Source organism: Cricetulus griseus, chromosome 7 (assembly GCF_003668045.3).
Source record: "Cricetulus griseus strain 17A/GY chromosome 7, alternate assembly CriGri-PICRH-1.0, whole genome shotgun sequence".
NCBI lineage: Eukaryota > Metazoa > Chordata > Mammalia > Rodentia > Cricetidae > Cricetulus > Cricetulus griseus.
This window is the reverse complement of record NC_048600.1, coordinates 63,720,688-63,747,074: the sequence shown is the minus strand read 5'-3', so window position 1 is coordinate 63,747,074 and position 26,387 is coordinate 63,720,688. Positions and strand designations below refer to the sequence as shown.

At 40.5% G+C, this 26,387-nt stretch overlaps 1 protein-coding gene across 4 annotated transcripts; it reads right to left on the bottom strand.

Annotated features, from left to right (window-relative positions):
• Positions 1-25,332, bottom strand: Zfp62 (ZFP62 zinc finger protein). Of its 4 annotated transcripts, none has more exons than XM_027427665.2 (2): positions 25,091-25,332; positions 1-4,714 (listed from the first exon to the last, which is right to left on the bottom strand). In XM_027427665.2, the coding sequence occupies exon 2, from the start codon at positions 4,692-4,694 to the stop codon at positions 1,938-1,940; it is 2,757 nt and encodes a 918-aa protein (XP_027283466.1). In that variant the 5' UTR covers positions 4,695-4,714; positions 25,091-25,332; the 3' UTR covers positions 1-1,937. The 4 variants fall into 4 exon arrangements, with proteins under 4 accessions (XP_027283466.1, XP_027283467.1, XP_027283468.1 ...); XM_027427666.2 differs by lacking the exon at positions 25,091-25,332 and adding an exon at positions 16,137-16,200; XM_027427667.2 differs by lacking the exon at positions 25,091-25,332 and adding an exon at positions 15,947-16,090.
• Positions 25,333-26,387: the final 1,055 nt, after the last annotated feature.

Genomic DNA, 26,387 nt, shown 5'->3' with positions numbered 1-26,387 from the left:
TTCTTGAACATTTGTTGTCTTTATTCAGGATGTTCTATTTCCCACTCCTCAGAAAAACCCAATATCCATACCTTTCTTCCTGGTTGGCTATGGTCAATTTTCTCTGAACACTTTTAGAAGTTAGGTCATGCATGCGTGCATGCATGAGTGTCTATCAGAGTGGTTTGCTCAGTCTTAACTAATTTCTGTTCCCACTTTCCCCTATTTAGTGCCTCGGACAGTGGGTTGCACCTAACAGATTCTCAACAAACATTTGCTGAGTATACCAAATCTGTGGATAAGGTTAAGTTTACCAGTGTCTTGTGCAGAAAACAATGCAAGTGTGGGCATTATACTGAAGAATTAAGTGGTAACAATACACTTTCCCTTTCTTCACCCCATCTTTCTCTAGTATGTCCAGAGGGAGACATGGAAATTATTTTGTGAGCTAGGAAACATTAAAGAAATTTGGATCTGACTGGAGATTGTATTTGTAATGACAGTAGATCCTGAAGTCCGAGAACAAACTGAGACTTCACCTGGTACTAATAACTTATCCAAATACTATAAGTAAAGCTCAACTCAGAAAAAAAAGTCTACTTTTACTGTTGAGATCCCTAGTCTTTACTGCTACAGTTACTAATACTTTGAATTGAATTCTGTTCATGAACTGTATAGTGATAGATCACTCACTCAGCCTATCCACTCTAACAAATTATAACCCAGCTTCAGTTATCAGGATCAGATTGCTTATTCACGGTCTCTTCAAAATGCATGTTTTTCCCCTGAGAAAAGCATGATCTAACTTCTGGTGAAACTTCAGATATTAGCTTGGTGTATGAGTCTTCACAGATAAGACAGAAGCTTTTCTGGCTTAGATCCTGTAACACTTACAAGGAAAGATATGACACACAAATGGTTCTCTATATTACTCCATCTAAAGTAAGTCACAGCCTATTTACACTTGAGGCATTTCTTTATTGGGGTCTTGCCTTACCTTAACTATCTGGCCTTTATGGCAAAGCGAGTTCTGAATGTATGCATATTTTACAACAGACAATATACACATGAAGTACATGAAATCTTTACAACACTTTCTGAAACAAACAATATTGTTTTAAAAACATGAATTTCCTCCACCTAATTACTGATACTTACTCTGCTCTTGTAGTAAAATGCCTTCCTTTGAAACATCTTTTTATTTATAGGATTCCCTGAATTTTTTCTGTAAGGTGCAAACTCATATTGAAGATGTGTTCCATTACTTACTGAAGATACTGAAATTCTTTCCATTATTAGTATGTGTGAATGCCACCTTCCAGGTTTTCATTTATCATATATATTACTTATTAAGAGAGTACACTTGAAACTCTTAAAAGTCTTACCAGTTCAATTAGTATAATAGTACATTCCGATAAATCTGCATTTTAACATGACTATGTCACAGATTTGACTATGCCTTTTCTTTTCCTAGGACATTTGTTTCAGAAGTTATCTCCCTATCACAAACCATTATTAAGTCTGTAATTCATGACCACTAATAAACTGATATTCCCTGAAGCTATTCTCTCCCTGAATTTGCCTGTTAGTGGCCCTTGCATTTTTTTCTCACTGACCCAAGTATAGAGTTCAAAATTATACCAGACTTTCTCCATTCTTATTCACTCATTTATCCAAATAGTGTCTTTGTAATGGTGAATGTGATTTCTAACTGGAGTCCTTTTCCTTCATGTTTTATGTCCAGAAAGTATGCTTACTTGGGAGGACTTTTATTAAATGTTCCATCAATTTGAAAGGTTTTATATATCTAGTGGTATTTTGTATTCCTAAAGAGCTCAACTATTGTGGCACTAGAACTGTCCTTGCTATGACTGAATCACATAGAAAGAATTGCTCTCATCATCATTTAGAATTCTTTCATTTACACTATAAAAATTAAAAGCCCATGAGTAAGGATCTCAGAAATTCTTACATTCATAAAATGTTTCTTCTATTTGATTTCTTTGAGACTTGTTAGGCTGCGCCTCCCATATAGGCATAGGCATCCGCATCCTGGTCCCATCCAGAGCATTCTCTCCCTCATAGTAGATTATCTTCTGGAAATGGCCACTATGACTTTCCATATTTGCCATACTTAAAGATTCCTCTCCGGTATGGATTCTTTTATGCTTAGTAAGATTTGATCTGATATTAAATGCCTTCCCACAATCATTACACCGGTATGGCTTCTTTCCAGTGTGGATCCTTTTGTGTTGGTCAAGGACAGATCTATAATTGAAAGACTTCCCACACTCACAGTTATAGGGCTGCTTTCCACGGTGGACACTTTTATGATTGATAAGACTTGAGTGTGAAATGTACGCCTTTCCACATTCATCACATCCGTAAGGTTTTTCACCTGTGTGGATCCTTTTGTGCACTGTGAGGCCTGAGCTGTTCCGGAATGCCTTCCCACACCAATCACATACATAAGGTTTCTCCCCGGTGTGGATCCTCTTGTGTTGGGAAAGAAGTGAGCTGTAGCTAAATGATTTCCCACACTCAACACACTTGAAGGGTTTTTCCCCTAGATGGACTCTCTTATGGCTTATAAGAGTTCTGCTTGAGAAAAATGCTTTTCCGCATTCATCACACGTATAAGGTGTCTTGCCAGGGTGTGTACTTTTATGGTTAATAAGGCTTGAGTGTGAGATGTAGGCTTTTCCACACACGTCACACTCATAGGGCTTCTCCCCAGTGTGTATTCTTTTATGAACTTTAAGGCTTGAGTTGTTTCTGAAGACCTTCTCACACCTGTCACATTCAAAAGGTTTCTCTCTAGTATGAACTCTTTTGTGCTGAGAAAGGAGGGAGGTGTAATTAAAAGATTTCTCACACACATCACATTTGTAGGGCTTTTCTCCAAGATGAATCTTTTTGTGGTTTAAAAGGGTTCGGTATGTGATGAAGGCTTTCTCACACTCATCACACTTAAAGGGCTTTTCCCCAGGATGAACACTTTTATGATTTATAAGGCTTGAGAGTGAGATATAGGCTTTCCCACATTCTTCACATTTATAAGGTCTTTCCCCTGTGTGAATTCGTTTATGTACTTTAAGGCCTGAATTGTTTCTGAAGGCTTTTCCACACTCATCACACCCAAACGGTTTCTCCCTTGTATGAATCCTTTTATGCTGTTCAAGGGCAGAGCTGTAGTTGAAGGATTTCTCACAATAGCTGCATTTATAGGGCTTCTCCCCCATGTGGATTCCCTTGTGATTTTTAAGGCTTGAGCGTGAGATATAGGCCTTCCCACACACGTCACACTTGTATGGTTTTTCCCCAGTATGGAGCCTCCGATGGACTTTGAGGCCTGAATTGTTCCTGAATGTTTTGCCACACACATCACATACATAAGGTCTCTCTCCGGTATGAATGGTTTTATGCTGAAGAAGAAGTGAGTTATAACTAAAGGACTTGCCACACTCCTTACATTCATGGGCTTTCTTTCCAGGATGAATGCTTTTATGGACTGCAAGGCCTGAACTATAGCTGAATGCTTTGCCACAGATATCACACTTGTAAGGTTTCTCTCCTGTGTGGATCCTTTTATGCACTATGAGGCCTGAGCTGTTCCTGAAGGCCTTCCCACATTCATCACATTCATAAGGTTTCTCGCCAGTGTGGATGACTTTATGCTGAATGAGGAGAGAGCTATAATTAAAAGATTTCTCACATTCATCACATTTATAAGGTTTATCACCGAAGTGGATGCTCTTATGATTTAGAAGTGTTCTGCAAGTAATGAATGCCTTCCCACATTCATCACATTCATAGGGTTTCTCACCTGTATGGATCCTTTTGTGGACTCTCAGGCCAGAACTATTACTGAAGGTTTTCCCACAGATGTCACATTCATAGGGCTTCTCCCCTGTGTGAATCCTTTTGTGGACTCTCAGCCCAGAACTGTTCCTGAAGGCCTTTCCACATTCGCCACATTCATAGGGCTTCTCTCCAGTGTGGATCCTTTTGTGTTGGTCCAGAACAGAACTATAATTGAAGGATTTTCCACATTCATCACATTTACAGTTCTTCTCCCCAGAATGGGTGCTTTTGTGGTTTATAAGGCTAGAGTAGGACATGTAGGCCTTCCCACATTCATCACACTTATAGGGCTTCTCACCAGTATGAATACGCTTATGGACTCGAAGGCTGGAGCTGCTACGAAAAGTTCCCCTACAGTCATCACACTCATAGCGCTTTTCTCCAGTGTGCATAATCTTATGCTGGACAAGACGAGAATTGTATTTAAAGGATTTCCCACATTCATCACACTTATGTGATTTCTTAACAGCAGATTTCTGCTGTGGAGTAGGGTGCATGTTTCCATTAATGTTCTCCTCATGTTCACCTTGTTCACTAATTATTGGTTCTGTCGGGATAGTCTGGTATATGGTATTTACACTTGGGTACAAACTTTTCTCAGATGTCTCATCATCTTGTTCTATTTTTATATTTTCTGTGCTCTTAGATTTGTCAATCTTTTCTCTGGTGCTACTTTTATCTTCTTTCATTACTTTCCATTCAGGCCTTTCCAATTGCTTCTCTACCCAATCACAAGTGTCACCGATCTTAAATTTCTGTATATGATCCTTGTGAAGAATTTCCACACTTGTGCACTGAGAGTCTGCCTCTGAATTACTTTCACTGGTTTTAGCTGATTCCTCATCCTCCATGCTTGTCTTCAAATGTGACACTAGACCAAGAAAATGAAAATGATATGTTTATTTAGGAAAAAAAGAGAAATAATAATAGCAAATAACAGAATCAACTTATCCACTTGACAGGCATTTGCTTGTTGTGTGGCAGGTACCATTTTAAAAATAATCGTTAAAGATTTATGTGTAAGAGTATTTGCTTGCATGTGGGAGTGTGCACTATGTACATGCCTGGTGCCCAATGAGTTCAGAAGAGGTAGTTGGATCCCCCAGAACTGTTGTTAGGCATGGTTGTGAACTACCACTCAGTGCTAGGAACTGAACTCAGGTTCTCTGCAAGAGCATTAAGTGGTCTCACGTTCTGAGTCATCTCTCCAGCCCAGTAAGAACCATTTTAATTGTTGGGGATATGATGGGAGATATTAATAAGATTTCAACACCTTCAGAACTACTGTTAAAACTAGAGCCTGGACTCTTTATCCAAAGAATTTTTTCATTTCTGCATTAACAACTTAGCATGAAGGTAAGTTAAAAATGGATTAGACTGATACACAGAACCACAGCCAATACCAATCAGTTTCAATGCCACCTCATAGAAAAGGAACAAAATATCTCTAAAAAACAGATGATAGAAAGAAAAAACTGAAAAAGGCAAAGGCAAGGTTAAATTTTCTTTGAAAAGTTACACATAAGTAAGAAGAAAGTAGGTAAAACTAAAGAAGAGGATAAATCAGTACCCTAGAAGAGGGATCAGGCAGGATGTAGTTATAAGATTATGAGGACAGTGACCAAGAAATAACAAAGAGAAACCTGCAGCTAGCGTAAAATCGATCTGACCTTCTGGACAGAAGGAAAACATTGTTCTTGGAAAGTGGCTAATAATGAAAGAACTTACATGCTAGAACATGTTTCAACCTGCCAAAGAATAAAATTTTCATCCCTATTTAAGAATAAATTAGTCAGGCTAGAGAGATGGCTCAGAGGTTAAGAGCACCGATTGCTCTTCCACAGGTCCTGCGTTCAATTCCCAGCAACCACATGGTGGCTCACAACCATTCGTTATGAGATCTGGTGCCCTCTTCTGGTGTGCAGATATACATGGAAGCAGAATTAATAAATAAATAAAATCTTTAAAAAAAAAGAATAAATTAGTCATATAGCATCTCAAAGATCACAAACAGTAAAGTGTGATGGTTCAATCTTATAATTCTGGCACTTTGGAGGCTGAGGCAGGAAGGTGACTACAAGTTCCAGGCCAGTCTGAACTGTGGTATAAGACTTTGTCTTGAGAATGGTGAAACAAAGGTGAAACAAAGGTCAAGCCACTGGACAAAGAAGTATAGTTGGCCCTCCATAACTGCAGGTTCTGCACCTACAGATACAGCCAACCATGGATCAAAAATATTCAAAAAAACAAAGTTACATTTGTACTGAACATATACAGGCTTTACTTTTTTTACCACCATTCCCTAAATAATACAATATAACAGAGACTCACTGTTTTTAGGCACAAATAATTTGAAAAATGGTTTAAAATACACAGGATGATGTGTAAAGGTCATTTGTAAATACTGTATCATTTTAAATAGGGGACTTGAGCATAACAAAGTATGTGGAAGACTGCTATCTGTGAGATCTTGAAACCAACCCCTCATATAGACCAGAATATGACTAGAATACTGACTAGGTTCAAATACCTAGTTATATGACCTTTGAGAAAGCTGCTTAATTTCTTTGTACAGCAGTTTCTTCACCTGTAAAATGAAAGTAATAGGGCCATTGTAAATATTAAATGACCGCCATGTAAAACCTGTAAGAACAATACTTGTCCCTTGGTCAGGGCAAAATGTTAATAGAATTAATTTTATTATTTATTATGGTATTAAAGAAAGGTTAAGCTATTGGATCAGGGTTAAAATATATGGAAAAGTACATGGTTCAAAAAAAGATAAACTTCCCAAAGCACTTTAATACCCAAGCAGAAACCCTGTTCTCCTGAAGGTACTTTATGTGACATCAATACCTACTTGCTGACATACTGACTTCTAAGAAGAAACTGCTCTAACTTATTCCAAAATCCCAGAAAATGAAGCATCTATAATCATATAAAATGTCATCTTTCCCTCCTGCCCTGGGTAACATTTCAGGACATTAATGTGAAATTCTGTGAATCTTAGAAAATGCTATCCGTAACTATCTGAGGGGAAAAATGGGCAATAAAAGATACATGATTTGGAGTGGACATGTGTAAAGAGTATATATTATGCAACTCATTTCCATAGGAATAATGACCTCCTTTAGGAATAGAAACAGCTAGAAATTTAGGAGACCATTTATAAGATGAAGAATCACCAGCAGACATTAAAGCAAAAGCTGGTTCAGCCGAGGAAATATTATATAAAATTAAATACCAAGTAGGATGTCACTGAAGAATGGTAGCCCTGCCTAGTTCCCTGACTCCCTGTATTACTTTGGGTAGAGCAGTCCACAATAGTTAAAAAGTAGAACTAATGTGTGGGCTAGTGGTGTTCCAGAAGCTTCAACAGCAGCATACATTATCTATATTTTGTTATTTCCACATACAACAGAGACTTTCCATCCATTTCCTTTTCAATTTTAGTCCTTCCATCTTAACTTCCTCAAAAGAGGGAAAGTGTTAAGGTTCCTATAGCCATAAACAATTTCCTAAAATAAAAAGTTGCTAGGGAAGAAAACAAGCTGTGACTACTATCCATACTGGCTATTAACATGTGCTATAATTATAAATGTGCTTCTATAATTTAAATCTGTTACTGGCATATAAATAGACATACCCAGAAATTATTCCAACTACACATAGAAATTGATGATGAGGATGGCATTATTGGGGAAAAGACAGTTTTGTTTTGTTTTTTTAAATAGTGCTGTAACAAATATAAAGCCATCTGGGGAATAAAAAAAGATAAAATTAGATCTTTTTATACCACACAAAAGGACAAACTCCAAAAGGAACAGAGCTCTAAATATAAAGAAGCTAGAAATAATGATACTAGAATAACATACTAGGAAAAAAAAAGTTAATGACTCTATGACCTGGGTGTAGAGAAAGCATATAGCATATAAATAGCATGTAAACAAATTCCTACCCCCACTCTCCAACAGTAGAAAATACTGTCAGAACTGTGATGATGTGAGAGGAAAAGGCTACACTTCCCAAGAACCCTACCTCAGGCCCTAAGGTTGTTTGACAAGGTGTCTAGGTCTGTCCAAAGTCCATTTGGCTTACTAAGAGCTACTGGTACTCTAAGCTAAACAGTAAGCAGAACAAAATCTTCTTGGAACATAGGGGCTGCTTCATTGATAGAACTGCTAAAGGGCCTAGAAATGTGACTCCTTTAAGAGTCTGCAACAAGAAGTTCCTGGAAAAACAGGGTCTCCAAGGTGTTAACAGCTGTTATGCCACTAGTTCTTTCTCTACTGCAGTTGAAAAGGTAGAAGATACACAAAATTGCTTGGTCAAGATGACATGGACCTGTCTGATTGGGGCAGAACCACATAAACTAGAGAAAATAGTGAATGGCAGCTGTGAAATCAGTGAGAAGTTTAAATTTATTCCAGGTGTTTGAAGAGCCCTAGTGTCAAGCCCAATTCTTGTACCAATTCTAGAACAACTATTCCAATAATGTAGATATTGAAAATCTAAAGTGCTTGAATGAGAACCTTGGGGGCCATGAAACCACTGTCCATTCCCAGCAAAATCAGGATTGTCTTGTCTAGAACCAACAGAATCCATATAGGATACACTGAGCCTTTTATGAACTTCCAGAAAAAAGGGAAGGAGGCAAGGGAGGGAAGGGAAGGTGGAGGGAGAGAGTTAAAGGAAGAGAGGAGAAAAGGAGTGTTGAGAAGTAGCTCTGTGTAGAATAGCTTCTGAAGAAGGGAAGGATAAGGTGAAAGGCCTGTGGAACCCAAACCTAAGCCTGAGAAACAGAGTCCCAGAATATGTGGCTTTGGTCTTCCAGAAGAGCTAACAGGACAAGCTAAGGCACCAAACTGTAATGGCTCGTATAAGAGTTGCTGATTTCTTCCAAGTCATAAGGATCAGTTCCTTTTCAGAGTGGCTTACTAGTTCTTCATTGTAAAGAAATAAGCCCCAAAGAAATGCCTATGACTGGGGACAAAGCTGGCAAAGAAAAGCCTACAAGCCCCATGTCCACTTTCTGTTGTCCCTTTAACACTCTTCACCTGGGGAATACCAGAAAAGGAGGAAAGAAACCTCAGTCAGGTTCTGTTGTAGAGAAGGTTTGAGAGAAAGCCTAGAAACATTTCTTAATTCAGTCTCTACAAGAAGATAACCTCTTAGACTGGGATAGCCCTCCAGCATTTGCAATCTCTTTGCCTGTAGGCAGCTTAAAGTTGGCAGAAGTCAGAGATCCTAACACATTCCTCCACAGACATTGAAGGAATGGACTACTAGAGTCAAAGAGCTTTTCTGCAGACAATCATACATGAATTCAGTGACTGTGACTTGACAATCATGGTGTACTCTAGAACTTAGTTTCTTTCCTTTCTAATTTTAAACTAGGGAAGAAAAGAATCAAATGATATTTTTGTAACAGAAACAGCCTGTTGATGCTAATAGGCTTTTTTTTTCTTTAAAATTTAAATTTTCCTACACACTAGAAACAGCTTCTTGGCGCACCAACTTCTATGACTTCTATGACAAATACTGTAGTGGAATATTTCTATGATCAAAATACGTTAAAATGTTTTAAAGCTAGTCACTAGTCGGCTTCCTTAACCTTTTGACTGCCCTTCAGATGTTTCTCTTGGTGTGGGCTTTCTTACTATAGCCTAAAATAATTATTTTGTTCAGTAACTATACATGATGCTTCACATAATAATTAACCATGCCAATACAGTGTTTCCTTTAAAAAAAAAAAAGCAAAAGTCAATTACTAAGCATTTAAAAATACTTATTTTCATTAATAAGAGAAATATGTATCATAACTTCAATAAGATAGTTTTTCACATGTTATGCTGATCAATGTTCAAAAGCTGACCATATACTTTGTTGATAAGAAACTGAAGAATACAAGTATTCTCATAGATTGCTTGGAATGCAAACTTAAGTAATGCTTGTGGTGGGAAAATCTGTGATAATACATGCATTTCTCCTTCAATCCACAATTAATAAATACTTCTAATACTACAAGTATGTGTGTATGCATGTGTACACTTGTAAGAACATGTGTACAGATAAAAGTTTTTTGTTTTTTTGCTTTTTTTTTGAGACAGAGTTTCTCTGTGTAGCTTTGTAGACCAGGCTGGCCTCAAACTCACAGAGATCCGCCTGCTTCTGCTACCAAGTGCTGGGGCTAAAGGTGGGCACCACCACTGCCTGGCAAAAAAAGTATATTTATATCTATATATCACTAAGTATCTAGGGTTAGAACTATGACGTATTAAATTATCCTCAAATAACTTGGAGAAAATGTAAATGAGCACAAGAGGACAAAATGAATTAAAATATTAATTACTGATGAATATGATTAAAAGGTATCTTTTAACTATTCTTTAAAAAAATTTCTTTTTATGTGTATGAATGTTTGCCTGTATGTATGTCTGTATATGTGCCTGGTGACTAAAGAAGCCAGGAGTTGGAGCCCCTAAAAATGGAGTTACAGACAGTTGTGAGCTGCCATGTGGGTACTGGGAACTGAATCCTAGTCCTCTGGGAGAGAAGCCAGTGCTCTCAACGGCTGAGCCATCTCTCTAGCAGTGCTCTCAACAGCTGAGCCATCTCTCTAGATCACTTCTTTTGCTATTCTTATTCTTCAAATTTTTCTATATATTTAAAATTACCCTTAAATACAAAGTTTTCAAAATGTCAAAAAATGCCCTTTGAATTCCATCAATTCTACTTCCCAGGTGTTACTCTCACCCCCCTGACTCTCTGTCTAGTGACCTGTCTCCTTTTAAGCCTCATCTATTTAACCTGATTGCTTTCACTCAGACCACTAAATTTCACTACATTCTTTGTGGATAACAGCAACGTGCGTTGCTGATGCTCATATGTTCCTGATCCTTTCATTTAATCTTTCCTCTTGACTCTTTGCTTAACTACTCCCCTCTAAACAGACAGCTCCGTATGTATGACTTCTGCCACTCCTAAAAACCGTGTTAGAAAAGTATCTTTGGCCCAAAAGTCTTTTTATCCAAACACAGATCCTATTATCCATCACACTGTCCTCTTTGCCTAAATCAGAAGCAGGCTCTTCTATTTCTCTCAAGTTCATCCAAACAGCCTGTAAAACTGATTCTATTGTATGAACACAAGCTTCTAGACGTTACTTTCCGTTCTCCATAATTCTCTTCTGGACTACTGCCCTCTGGAGTCTTTCTGCCTTCACTCTCATCCCCATCCAATACTTCCTCTAAGAGCTGTTATAAAATGCATACTTGGTCATTTTCTACTATAACTTAACACCACACTAAAAATCCATGCTTAAGTTAACCTGCCAATATACTATTAAGCAGGTCGAGAGAGAGAGAGAGACCGAGATGTCTCACTCACTGTGTTACTGGGGCTGGTCTTGAAGTTCCAGGCTCAGAGAGCTCAGCTTCAGCCTGTCAACTATCTGGGATTACAAAAGTGTGGTACTGTTCCTGGTAGAAATAGATAAGGCCATAGAGAAAGTCTTTATGTTACAGCATATTAAAGCCGTTATTGTGGGACTGGGTCCTCATAAAGAACTCTTATTATGGCTCTCTCCCTGCTCTTCTACCATGTGATGCCTATGTAAAAACATAGAACGAAGGCCTCAGGAGATGCCAACATCTTAATATGGTACTTCTCAGCTCTTGTTATAAATTATCCAGTCTGCAGGATTTGCTAGAGTAGCACAAAAACAAAACTAAATCCTTAACACACACACTCCAACATCAGGCCAAATCCTCTACATTGAGCTACCTAAATGTGTCCTTAGACACAAAATGGGCATTGAGTTACTGCTCACAGCCACTGCACTCACTAATTCTCAGTGTATCCCCTCCCTCTCTGTGTGTGTGTGTGTTTGCTCTTATGTATAAGTATGCATGTACATGTGTGTGTGCATGTGAAGGCTGGGGTGTTGATGTCAGGTGTCTTCAACAATCACTCTCCATGTATTTGCTGAGATGGGGTTTCTCAACAATTCAGCTAGGCTGTTTGGCCAGGAAGCTCCAGTGATCAGTCTTTCTCTCCTCAGTTCCGAGAATTCGGGTGTATAGTACTACCCTAAGTCTTTTCACACATGGGAATCCAAACTCAAGTTCTGATGATAGTGACAAAACATCATGTCTCCAACCCCTCCATCAATTATTTGACAAACTGAATTCTAATTTCCCTAATCCTTAGTCACTTCATTTCCTTAGGGATTGTATGATTGGCTAGGAGGTGGTCTCAACTGCATGGAATCACAAACACTACTATTTACTTCTCCAATCTAGTCAGAGGCCAAAGTCTCCTTAACCCTCTCTGTTTAGGTAGGGGCTATTTGGCACATCCAGTGTAGTTCACACAATCAATCAATCAATCAATAGGCAAAAGTACATTAAGACAGCAAGAGCATAAATGCTATTAGCATATAAGGCAATCTACAGAGTATAATAAAATACACTGCCATCCTTATGAACAATACTGAAGGCACATTCTAGTATTATGGTCATTTGAGTGAACAGTGCACAAGGAACTTAGATTACACCCATAATAAGCAGTTTTTCCCCCATCCACAGACTTGGAGCTAGTCCAAGGCATGAAGGGGTTAGGTGAAACAAGGTTTATCCCAGAGCACATCAGCACAGACAGTGGAAAAGGTGGGAGGCTGACCTTACCCCTGAAGAACTAAGGGCGTGAAGGGAATACACTTAGAAGAACTAATGTTCATAGTGCTGTAGATATTGGGAACATACAGCTGCAGGTGAAACCAGACAGATAGGCAACAGGGCTCAGCAGAGTCTGAGTAAAACTGCAGAGTTTACTTACTCTCCGGAGTTTTAAGTAAAGGAGTAGTATAGGCATCATTAAATCTGGGGTTGGCAATGTTTTTTCTGTAAAGGGCCAGATAAGTATCACTATTTCAGGTCTTTTTGACCATGCTGCTGATTGTAAACATTCCATTAAAAAGATGTAATAGCCCTTCTTAGCTTATTGTAGAGAAATAACCCAGTAGGCTGCCCTACTAGATAATATCAAAAAATAAAATCAAAGCTAAAATGGGCTATAATGTAATGGTACTATAGCTGTTAGGAGTATATGCCATTTTTAATGACAACTAAAACATAAGCGGGTGAGCTGGGCGGTGGTGGCACATGCCTTTAATCCCAGCACTTGGGAGGCAGAGGCAGGCAGAGTTCAATTACATAGTGAATTACAGGACAGGCTCCAAAGCTACACAGAGAAACCCTGTCTGTGGACAGAAGTTTCTGTCCTACTGCCATTTAGTCCCAAATAAACACACAGAGGCTTATTATATACTGTTTGGCCGATGGCTCAGGCTTCTTATTGGCTAGCTCTCCATTATTAACCCATTTCTATTAATCTATGTATCTCCACGTTGTCTTGGCTTACCAGAGAATGCCTGGCGACCTATCTTCCCAAGCTACATAGCACCTTGCTGGCAACTAATTCTGTACTCCTCAGAATTCTCCTAGTCTGGTAACCCTGTCTATACTTCCTGCTTGGCTACATCCTGCCTGACCATTGACCAAAACAGCTTTATTCATCAATCAATAAAAGAAACATATATTCACAACATACAGAAGGACATCCTCCACCACCTGTCTCAAAGAAACAAAAAAACATACGAGGGTAATACAAAAACAGTACCAGGAATTTCTTTTAAAATACTTCAACTAAGAAAAAATAAAAAGGCAAATGAGAAAAATGTAGCAGAATCCTGAAACTATGGGCATACAGTTCACTGTATTATTTTTACTTTGCTTAGTTCTTTTTCTTTCTTTCTTTTTTGAGACAGAGCCTTACTACATAGCACTGGCTGGCCTTGACTCACACAGTCTCTGCCTCTGGGACTAAGGGCACCACTGCTGCCACCACCATCAAGCAGTGGGAGAAATGAACTGGGGAAGGGGATAAGAGAACCGAGAATTGGAGTTCTGAGATGAAGTTATAATATAATTGATAGGATGGGTGTGGTGGCCATCATGTGTCCCCTATAACACAAGACTAGAAAAGATCAAAAAAGTTGTAATTTCTCAAAACTAGATGGGAAATCTCTCTAGCCAATTTTTATTGACAGCATGACCTTAACAGTCCAGTAACATAAGTGGAAGTCAACCATGAAAAAGTCCCTTTCAAATTACATGAGATTCACAACCCCGGGGCTATTTCTGTGCTTGTTTGCATTCTACCCCTAAGTCCTATAAAAGTGTATACAGATAGCAAGAACCTAATTACTGTCTGTTCTGATTAGTGAGGAGTTATTCTCACAGGGGAGCAATCCTGATTCAGTAGAAAATGGCTCCCACGGTAAGAGACTGCAAGAAGAAACAGGTACAACATGCCTGCAGCTACTTTGAATTTCTAGATTTCAACTGTATTAAACAAGGCGATGTCCTATAGCTCAAGCACTATCCAGGGTTTCTATAACTTAACTTCTTAGATGACATATTTGATGATTATATGAATAATAGTCATTCAAATGACTAGAAGTCATTCAAACATATTCAGATGACTAGAATGAAATTAAGGGAGAATGTTTGCCAACTCAAGAGCACCTAATGGTAGACTGTGCAAATGGAAGATGGAACTATATGAGAGAAGTGATATACCAACATGAGTATTATTTGTATTCAAGGTATTTTAGTATTTAATTTATGAAAAGCATATATAACAAGATCTGTTTCTATTATTTAAAAATTAGGAATAAGGACTGAAGGGATTTTTGTAATGGAATATCTTTATAGTAGTGGAGAGTTCTAGCTACTCCAGGAGTAAGAGAATCAAAAGACTATGAAAGGCATCCTAGAGATTTTTCTGAAGCTAAGGGCTCACTCAAGGACTGGCTTGAAGCAAGTAATGTAGCATATTTTAACTGAGTTAATGTAAAACAAAAACCACTTTATTATGCCATTACTTCGATAATCCTTATCCTAGTACAGAATCATTCCAAATACTAGGGTTTGAGATAAAAGGACTCGGAACAACTCAAAAAGAGTATCAAAAGCAACCCTTATCTAAAACATCTTTTAAAATGGCCAATGTATGACAGGTTTGCAAAACAAACAACAAACCAGTTCCCTGATAGAGATCTGTAAAACAAGGAAGCAGATGGATTTGTCATGCTACCACCTGTCTGAATAAGAGGAACGAACTACATATTTGCTAGTATTTAGATAAAGAAATCCTGGGTGTCTATTCACGATCTTTAAAAAAAGGTGTTTACCTTTCAAGGTAGGGCATAGGTTAACCACTGAGAACCCTGAAAGAAAAATCTTAGGTTTTTATAATTTGTACTAAATTTTTGTTTTTAAAGTCTTTTTATGTTTTAGGGTCGTGGCCACATGAGCATTACATATTCAAAAAGTCACACAAACACACACAACACACACACACACACACAAGCTTCAGGCGTACACAAACTGGCTACCTAGATTAACCATTTTAAGATAACACACTAGCACACTAGGACGGACACGTCTCCATCTGGCCTCTGCTTATCTTTTACATCATGGCCCGAATACTTCTCAAAGCTTTTCCCTAAGCCAACACTTTCTAGGTTTGCTGTGGTGGGGGTCGGGCAGATGGCCGCCTCTGGTCGCACGCATCGGTCTACACATGAGTGTCTCCTAGGAGAGGGCCGGGAAGTGGAAGGGTTTGCTTTCACACCCGCAGGTGTCTCTCAACACCTCTCTCCCACCAAAATAAAGGGGAGGGGTGACCTAATTAGGTCACCTCTAAGTATCAGAAACAAACTTAACCACAACCAGGGCAAATTTTTAAGCGCTAATAATCAGCGTTCTCCTCCCTCTAAGCCCGAGACGGCTACAAAACAGTCAGGGAACCCGGGGCGGATTCCGGCCCTTCCTCGGCTCGGGACGAGCTCAGACGGCAGGAGCTGCCCTCGGGGCCCCGGCCTGGGCTTTTCCTTCCCCTTCACTCCTGGAGAACGCTTCCCGAGGCGCGTAAGGAGCCTCGGTCTCCCCCAGGACCCGCCCGAGACCCGAGAGCAGAGAAGGGAAGGGCGTGGCGGGTCGGGGAGAGGCGGGAGCGCGGGCAGCCCGGGACTCACGTACTGGCTGTGGCGGCGCCGCGGGAGCCCGGCCGCCGGCGGGACAAAAGCGCGGACTGCCCGGCCGGAAAGACCCGCGCCGCAGGGGCACTTCCGAGGCCGCTCTAGGATGCTGGAGGACTGACTCGATGGTCGGGCCGTGTACGCGCACGTGACCCGCGGTTTGCCGGGGCCCTGGTGGCCTCCTTACCCGGGGTGGAGAGGTCCTTCAGCCCGGATGCCCAAGATGTGTAGGGGGCGTCTTCCTGTTGTCTTGGGCTTTTATATTCCGGGGTGGATTGGGGGCGGTAAAATAGATGCTTCACTTCCTGCCTGTGAAGTTGAGCCCACAGATGTCAAGTGAGAGTGGAGAGATTCTTAGGAGGGAGAGTTGAGCTCCTAAGAGGAAGCAAAATATGGGGGTCCCGTACCTTTTCTTTCTAAAAGACTTCCCAGAAGCCAAGACCTTTAGCTGAGCTCAAATATCCAGGAAGCCAGATATTTGGAGACTGCAGAAGTAGCTGACCTTCTCCCCAGATACCTTATAGTTTCAAAAACAGCTTATCTAGGGAAAACAGTTAACTTCCCCATTCTGCCTCTAAGAAAACCCCCTCCCCCTCCCCTATCCTTAGCTACAAAACTCCAGTTTAAAGCCTGTAATCTGCATCAGTCCATATCCGTTTCTTATTTCTTTCTAAGCAAGCCCTGATGTGGATATGTAGAGGGAAGTTTTGGTGTAGTAGTGTCTTTGATCGCATTTGGGCACGAAGCTACAGAATTCTAGGCCACTGGGAAGTATGTTGTGACATAGAACAGAGTAGGACAGTAGTGAACCCTAAGGTGGAGCAGAGGCCTAGGTCTTTGTCAGGCCAGCAAGCAGCAAGTTGTGGAGAAGAGCATGGGCAGGCCGAGGCAGGAATCTCCTACAATCCAAACAGTGGCTGAGACACAGCGACCCAGCACTAGAAATGTGACCAGTGCAGGTGACGACCAAATGTCTAATTACATTTCATTCAAATAGCCACATATTGCTAGGAAACACAACTCTGAGAAGAGCTTTGGGCAGTTTTTTCAGGCCTCCAAAAGAATTCATAGTCTAAATTAAAGGCTATCATATTAGACTGGCCTGTATCCCAAGACCAAGATTTTGGATGTTTTAGTTTGCTTAACTTTTTCTTTTAGACAACAAAGTATAATAATGGCTATATCTGGATTGGGATGCTTCGTTCCATAAAGGACAGCAGAGAGGGATCATTTCAAAACCTAAATAAAGCATCTTGGTATAGGTGATTTTTATCATGGTGATAGTTTTTCCTCCCATAATTTCTGGTATTTTGCAGGCACTTTTTTGGACTCTCTCTGTCTCTGTGTCTCTGTCTCTGTCTCTGTCTCTGTCTCTCTCTCTCTCTCTCTCTCTCTCTCTCTCTCTCTCTCTCTCTCTCTCCCTTTTCAGAACTTGCCCTTTGGGACAGCCACTAATGTGGCTACTCTGAACTAAGATGTATTATAAATGTAAAATTCACACTGGATGTCTCCAAGCTAAGAAAGAAAAGAGAATGTTTAAAAAACAATATTCTTCTGCTGATGACGAGCTAGAGTGATAATAGATGGGTTCCCTTTATCACCAATCAACTGGTGAAGAGTTCCTTTGCTCTAACAGAATGGGAAGCACAAGGTAAGCTTTCAAATGCTGGTGGTTTCTTGAACTTTTAACTTCTCCCAGTGTTTGATGGTAGTAAATGACAGTGTTAGCAGGAGTTCTAGTGTCACGGGCCCCATGTAAGCCTTGGGTATCAGAATGCATAGGATTGTCTGTAGTCAGTATTACAGGTCTTAACCTAGGGATACCAAGACTTGATGGCTCTTGGCACTCTTCTAATGGCCAGATGCAACTTCTCCTCTTTGGCTTCTTTTATCTTTCTTCAGCACCAGAGCTCTATCTTTTGTTTCCCTCTTCTTGCCACCTTCTTTCTACTCTGGCCTAACTGTTCAGTTGGTTCTTGCCTACTGTGAAGCAGCTGTCTTACAGCTTTCAGTTTGCTCTGCCACCTGCTCTGCCGTTGCCACTGGTGCTATCATCATGGTTGCCACTCTCTGATGTCTCTGCTGCTTCTTTATTTGTTTATCAGCCCAAACTACACTACTAAGAGCAGGCCAGACCATGAAAGAGAGGGCTTTATTGAACTTGCTTTTGCAACATCAGAGGAGATAAAAGTAGGAGAATGTCTCCCAGCTGGTTCACTAAATGAACATGAACAGCCTGCTCATATAGCCCGAGAATGGGTGTTTGGACCAATCACAGATATTTTGGGGGGCAATCACAGCCTTGCTTCTAAGTACAGTTACTTTACCACATCACCAGGGCAAGTGTCCCAGCTAACCAAGATGGAAACGGTTGCATTGTCATATAGAGTTTACTGATGCTTGAGATAGCAAAAACACCAGTACAGATTGTTTCAAATAGTCCTGGTGTGGGCTTCCTGGCTCAACCAGCTCTACTTTTCTCAAGGTATCCATACAATGTCCTGGCATAAGGCCAGTTGACTGTTAGACTCAGAATGTTTTTGCTCCAGGTAGCCATGGCAGAAACAGCAGCCAGGGAGAGTCAAACAGTTGCTAATTAAGGAGTCCTTTGGCCCCATCCTCCAATATATATGTCTATTTACAGGGAGGTGGACATTAGAATGGATGCTGTCTTTTCTTTCATATTTTTATTTATTTTTTATAGGCCAGTCCCAGTTCCCCCTCTCTCCCCTCCTCCTGCTTCCCCCCATCTTCCCCTCACCCTACCCCCCCCATCGGCTCCTCAAAGAGGATAAGGCCTCTCGTGAGGAGTAGATAAAGTTTATCTAGAAGGGATGATTTCAATACAAGTGTAAAGAATTGGCTAACAATAAGTGATTACAACAGATTTCAAGTCACTTAATAGTGTTTAGAACTCACCAGTGCCTCAGGAAGAGGTAGGTCTCACACTGAGTTGAATAAAATATATTGTTGAAATTAATTTCAGATGCCCCCTTTTGCTTTAAATGTGCCAACTAGAAAATCAGAGATTTCATACATGAATTATGTTACATGTCCATTGGAAATGGATGTGTATCTTCAGAAGGTCAGTGAGTGTTGAGTGTTAGACAGTGATGTCTCACATTTATTCTTATTTGGAGTGGCCCAAGTATAGCTGTCACATTTGATTACAATTTTATTATTTAAAAGTCTCCTTTCAGTACTACTCAGTGGGGGGAAAAAAAAGGAATCTTAAAATTCTCAGGCAAATGGATGGCACTAGAAGAAACCATCCGGAGTAATGTAACCCAGTCACAAAAAGACAAACATGGTATGTAGTCACTCATATATGGATTTTAGACATGGAGCAGGGGATTGCCAGCTTACAATCACACCACCAGAGAGTCCTGGAAACAGGGAGGACCCTAGGAGAGACATGAATGGTACCCCAGAGAAGGGGAAGGGGACAGGATCTCCTGAGTGGATTGGGAGCATGGGAGGAGGGAAGAGGGAGCTGGGAGAAAGAGAGAGGGAGAAGAGGAGGGGAGAGGAGGACATGGGGGACAGAAAGGTTGAGTCAGGGGAAGAATAGGGGAGGGCAGGATGAGAGATACCATAATAGAGGGAGCCATTATAGGTTTGAAGAGAGATCTACAAGGATGACACCAACTGGCAATCTAAGCAATAGTGGACAGGCTACCCTAAATGTCCTTCCCCTATAATGAGATTGATGACTATCTTATATGCCATCCTAGAGCCTTCATCCAGTAGCTGATGGGAGCAGAGGTAGACCCCCACAGCTAAACACTGAGCTCAACTCCTGGAACCCACTTGCAGAGAGCGAGGAGTGATGAGTAAAGGGGTCCAGACCAGGCTGGTGAAATCTACAGAAACAGCTGACCTGAACAAGGGGGAGTTCATGGAACCCAGATTAATGGCTAAGAGGCCAGCATGGGACTGATCCAGACCCCCTAAATGTGGGTGTCAGTGAGGAGGCCTTGGCAATCTATGGGCCTCGGGTAGTAGATCAGTATTTATCCCTGGCGTACGAATGGACTTTGGGAGCTTATTCCACATGGAGGTATGCGCTCTCAGCCTAGACACATGGGGGAGGACATAGGCCCTGCCCAGGATGATATGACAGACTCTGCGGATCCCCCATGGAGGGGGGATGGGATGAGGGGTTGCAGGATTGGTGGGGGACGGGGAGGAGGGGAGGGAGAGGGAGCTGGTATTGACATGTGAAGCAATTTGACATGTGTTTCTAATTTAAATAAAAATAAATTTAAAAAAGAAAACCAAAAATTAAAAAATAAATATAAAACACTGAACAAACACCAAAACAACAACAATAACAACAACAACAACAACAACAACAACAACAAAAAACTCCTTTCCTGGAATAGCAAAACATCAATTTGTCATGTAAAATTTGGAAGAAAGAGGAAAAGATTATTTGCCATTTTGTTGCTGTCCTTGTTAGCTTTCTATTGCTGTGAAAAAAAAACAAACACCACAACCAAAAGCAATTTGTAGCCCATCATCTATCTTACAGCTTGTAGTCCATCATTTATTTTATTTTTGGTTTTTCGAGACAGGGTTTCTCTGTGTAACAGTTCCGGATATCCTGAATCTCACTCTGTAAACCAGGCTGGCCTAGAACTCACAGAGATCTGCCTGCCTCTGCCTCCCAAGTGCTGGGATTAAATGTATTTGCCACCACTACTCAGTCATAGTCCATCATTTCTTAACTGAGGTTCCCTCCTCTCAGATGACTCCAGCTTGTGTCAAGGTGACAAAAAAGCAAACAAACAAAAATGCAAACAAATAAAAAACAGGACAGTTACCTAGTGACAACCACTGCTAACATCCTTGTAAAGAGTCTCCTTATTTTTTTGAGACAGGGCTTCACTATATAGTTCTGGCTGTCTTGGAACTCACTATGTGTGACCCACTATGTGGATCAAGCTGGCCTTGAACTCACAAAGATCCACCTGCCTGTCTCCACAGTGCTGTTCTAACTATGTGTGCCACTACCCCAAGATGTCTTTCCTTTCCTACCACTAATGAATGGATGTTTTTCAGAGTGTCGCAAACAAACTACGAATGCCCTCTTATAGTGATTTAAAAAACAATGTTATATATTATAATTTCCCATGATGCTACTATTTTCTGTGATGTTCTATTGAGTTAGAATCTCATTAACTATTCTCTTCTTGTTCAGTGATAAGGTACTTCCTAATTAAGTCTTTAAAAAGTAAGTTAGTTCTGTAATAAACAATACTGGGCAAAGGTTTTTCCTGAATGCTTCTTGGAATGGTTGACAAAAGGAGGAATTACTGGATCAACAGACAAAACGTTTTAAAGAGTCCTAAAATAAGAACAAAAGGGATTGAGGCACTTATAAGTGTAACAGGGGAAACACTGAAAACATTCAAAGAGCCAGAAAAAAATGTTACCCATTACTATCATTATTTCCCATTGCAGCTGGATAAGAAAAAAAATAGGATATAAACATTGCAAAGCAAGGGTATAATTATCCTAGTTCCAGATAACAAGATTTTATTTTTATAGAGCCCAAAGGAGTTAACTTGGAAAATCAGAGTAAACAGTAAGACAGCACTGTAAAGTATGTGTTTTCAAAATTAACACAAAGAAAGCAATAGTTTCCTTATGTATAAACTATAATTCTAATAAATGAAGCAAATGTACATTTACAATAAAAACAAAGCAAAAAAATGAAATAGGAACTAACAATGCATGTGCCTGACCTATATGAAGAAACTTTGCACTGTTCCTGGGAACACAGAAGTGCAACTGAACTTATGCAAAGTTTCTTGGATTCAAATGAGAGGAATGACTTGGGATCAGAACGATGCCCTTTTTCTCCTCTGTAATGACCCCCATAGCAAACAGCAACAACCTTCTTGGCAACCCACCCTGGATTCTGAAATTCATGTGGAAAGTGAACAGACCTTTGCTTGTTTCTAGCCAGAAAATGTCTTAGAAAAAGAGCCAACGGTGGGAGGAAGACTACTAAAACATACAAACCCTAACTATAGAACAGCACAGGGCAGGCACTTAATATAGGATGGTCATATTACAAATCAGTGTGAGGAAGGTAGCACAGAACAACTGGGAAGCGTTTCAAAAACATTTTTTTTTCTTTAAACCCCAGTCTTCATACCAGCTGAAGCTACTGACATAAAAAAATTTTTAAGTGTTAAATGCATGCATGAGCCAGGAGCAGGGCTAAGGAGGGTACATGATTGTGGTCTCAGGCAGTGAGCTGAGCAGTGAGCTGACTTAAGCCCAGGGTATCAAGGCTCACCTGGGCAACACAGCAAACCCCTTTCTTAAATAAGTAAATGCACAGGCATTAACCTTCACCATTGTTGCTACCACTTCCACATCAGTATTAGGAAAACAATCACAGAAAATTTCTGATCATATTGGAATTTGGAAATACTTTTCTTTTTTATTGTAACACAAAAGATAAACAGTGGAAAAACAAAGAATAGAAAACTCAAACACACCAAAGTTAAATACTTTTTATGGAAAACCACCACAAGGAAAATAAACATTCAAATTACTACCTAAGAAAAATATTTGCATCTTACATTACAAAGGGCCATTTCCCCTGGAACACAAGGAGTTTTCCTAAAAGTCATAAGGAAGATGAACAACCCTCTGGAAAACTGGCTTCAAAGAAAGCTCCTACCAATGACTCATAAAAAGTACAAACCTTGGGCTGGAGAGATGGTTCAGAAATTAAAAGCACTTGCTGCTCTTGCAGAAGACAGGAGTTTGATTCTCAGCACCCACATAGCAGCTCACAACCACTTATAACTCCAGTTGCAGTTTCCTTCTGGTCTACTCAGACACAAGGAATGGACACAGTGCATATCCATACACATATGCAAGCAATACACTCATCCACATAAATAAATCCTTTTCTCAAACGATGCAAATCCAAACTTTACAGAAACACCATTTTTTTCTCCTATCAAAATGACAGGTCCCCAAGTCTGATAACATATTGGGTGGATCCCATTCTTCTGCTGTGTGGGTTGGAAGGTCCTGGCTAAGCCTCTAGGGAAGACCCTGGGCAGTATGGATTTTTGTGCACATAGCCTTTGCCACTGCAATTCTGCTGTAGACACTCACCATGTGGCAGAGACATGGTGCTATATTTTGTATCCAAAATGTCTTTAAGAGACTCCTGTGTTGGAGGCTTAATTACTGTGACATTATTAGGAGGTGGCTGAACCTAAGGTAATTAGGTCATTGAGAATATGCCCCCTGAGTGGGTACTGAGACTCCCCAAGCCCTTCCTGTCTCTCTTTGCTTTCTGGCTGACTCAAGGTGGTCAGCTTGTCCTATACCACATGTTCCTACCATGATACACTATGCTGGCACAGCTCTAAAGCAACAGGGTGAAGCAACCAAGGATTAGAACTTCTGAAACTTCTAGCTAAATTAAACCATTATTTCCCCTAATTTGATTTAGTTTAGATATGTGTCATAGTGACAGAAAACTGACTAGCACTCGAGAGCGCGTGCGCACACACGTGCTCACACACACACCTTTGAAATGGTATAGCAAAAAAGGTGACTCATTGCTGTATTTTAAACTAACAGATTGGAGAATCACCTAAAAGTCCAAAATATGGAAGGAATTACTGTACATCCACATGTATTTAGTTTGCCTGGGTTGCCATGATCAAACATCACAAACTATGTGGCTTAAACAACAAAAACTTACTGTCACACAATTCAGGAAGCGTAAAATCCAAGATTCAAAGAGTCTACAGGACTGGGAAGATGGCTTAGGGAGTAGAGCTCTTGCTGTGAAAGTGGGAGTTCTGGCATTTGGATCCACAGCACACATGGAAAAAAAGTCAAACTTGGCCGTGTAGGTCTGTAACCCCAGCACCAGGGTGCAGAGACCAGCGTAGTGTAGCTGGCTGAATCAGTGAACTTCACCTTCAGTGACAGACTTTGTCTCAAAAAGCAAGGTGGATTATGATAGAGGTAGACACCCATTGTTGACCTCAGCTCTACACAACCTTGTACATACAGGTGCACGCACACACACACACACACACACACACACACACACACACGCACACAAAGTTTTAACAAAGAGTCCAGGCTCAGTTCTTCCTTGGGCCTATTAGACAGGATCTATTCCACGCTTCTTAATTAGCTTAGGTGATCATTTACATGTGGACACACCATCTCAGTCTCTCCCTTTGCCTTCACGGTGCTCTGCCTGTGTTTGTGCTCATCTCCATCTCTTACACAGAAACCAGTCACACTGTGCTAACCTTCTTCACTATAACTTCAACTCAGTTGTTTATATCTGAACCAACCCTAGATCCAAATCAGATTGTATTCTGGGGTGTTGGGGGCTAGAACATCAAGGTATGAACTTTGAGGAGAACACATTTAAACCATAATACCATACTCAGTTACGAAGAAGAAAGAGCGGAACTCTTTCTAAAGTGAATAAAGCAGGTGCTGTAGAAACTTATGCAGGAGGATTATGAGCCTGGAAGTTTGAGCTACATAGTGAGAAAAACTTCCTCAAAACAAGAAACAAAATAACAACAGTAACAAAAAGGGGGGTGTGTTTTAAGAAAACAATATAAAAATACCCTGGCCATTAATACTGCTTAATTTATATAAGGTAAACAAACATGGACATATGCGAGTATGCTCATAAAAATGTTTCCAAGCATTCGATCAGGAACCATTAACATTAGCTGACCTCCAGGAAGTGTCTGGGCTGCTGGAAGACAGAGGTGGAGAGGAGAATTTTCAGAACCTGTCCTTGTACTCTGAATCAGGAGACTTTTTTATTTATTCAAGTTCTAATTTAAACATAATAAGGTAGGTGGAACGATGAAAGGTTTCACCTCCTTATTATGCCAGTTTATTCCATGACCCCAATCACAATACACAATATAACTAGAGTACGAGAGCCACAAAAAGATATAGCAAGCCTTACACATCCTCGTATGCTCATGGTACCTGTTGAATAAATACTTGCATTAATAAACATTTGCAATAATATACGAATTCGTAAATGAAAAATTAAAATGAAACCTAAATTGAGTGAGACTGCTAAACTCTGAAGAGACTGGTGAGGAAACCTACCTGAAGCGAACTGCCTCCTTGGTTCTGTGCTTGGCCTCTTGATTTCTCTCCAAATGGGCGGGCTGCGAGGATCCGGTGGCTTAACTTACTTTTGTCTGGTTCTGTGGCTTCTCTAGGAACTATGTCAGAGGCGGTATCTTCCCGAAGTCTTGTGTGAATTTGTTCTTCATTGCAGGAACTGCGGCTGCCTTAAGGAGAGTCGCCTTTGGAATCTGACCTGAGCTTTGCCTTCCGGTTTGCCCTTTTCCTTTCAGACCTGGAAGCTCGGGGTGTGCAGAGTGCGTGGCAGGTGGCGCTGTTGAGCTGTGTTGGAGGGGAGAGCCGACTGGATTTAGAAACTTGCCAACAAACAACCTTGAATGGCAAGTCCGGAAACAAAATTGTAGAAGTAACAGTACCAGCAGCTTTCCATGCTGCCTTCCACAGGGGCCACACGCATCCTTTTCCTCCCTATCCTTGTCAATCCGCCCTATCTGCTTGCTGTAAAAGGGAAGGAGTCTTTAAAAAATGAAGACAACTGAACCTGTACAAATGGACTAACATAGATAGGGGATATAGGAGGTCAGAGAGGTTGTCCTGGGCCAGTGAGATAGCTCAGCGGGCAACCGCGCTTGCTGCCAAGCCTGATAACCTGAGTTGGATCCCCAGACTCACATGGGGGAAGGAAAGAACAGACACCTCATAGTTGTCTTCTGGGCTCCTCATATGGTCTGCCAGGGCACACCTACTCACACATAATAAATTAATTAATTTTTTAAATTATTTTTTATTTTTAAGATTGCAATATAATTACATCATTCCCCCTTCCCTTTCCCCCTCCAAACCCTCCTTGCTCTCTTTCAAATTCATGTTCACTTTTTAAATAAATTAATTTTGAAATTGCAATTATGACTTGTGTTTTAGAGTAGTCGTCCGTTGTTTTCCTAATTTTGAGGAAGAACTCTTGGAAAATGACACCCTGGTCCAAAGTATTTCTTTTCAACCTGTGCTGGGTTCTGGGTTTTTTTTATGACCACATAATTGTATAGCCTCAGGCTGATAACTTTCCGGAGTCTCAGTTTCACCATCTGCAAAATAGATGAGAATAGTAGCTGCTTCATAGTATTGTTGTAAAGATTAAATTAGTATATTGGAGGCACTTAAAACAGGGACTGCAGGGGTGGAGAGATGGCTCAGTGGTTAAGAACCCTGGCTGCTTTTCCAGATGATCTGGGTTCAATTTCCAGCAAGGCAGCTCACAGACTGTAACTCCAGTTCCAGGGAATTTGGCACCCTCACATAGACAAATGTGCAGGCA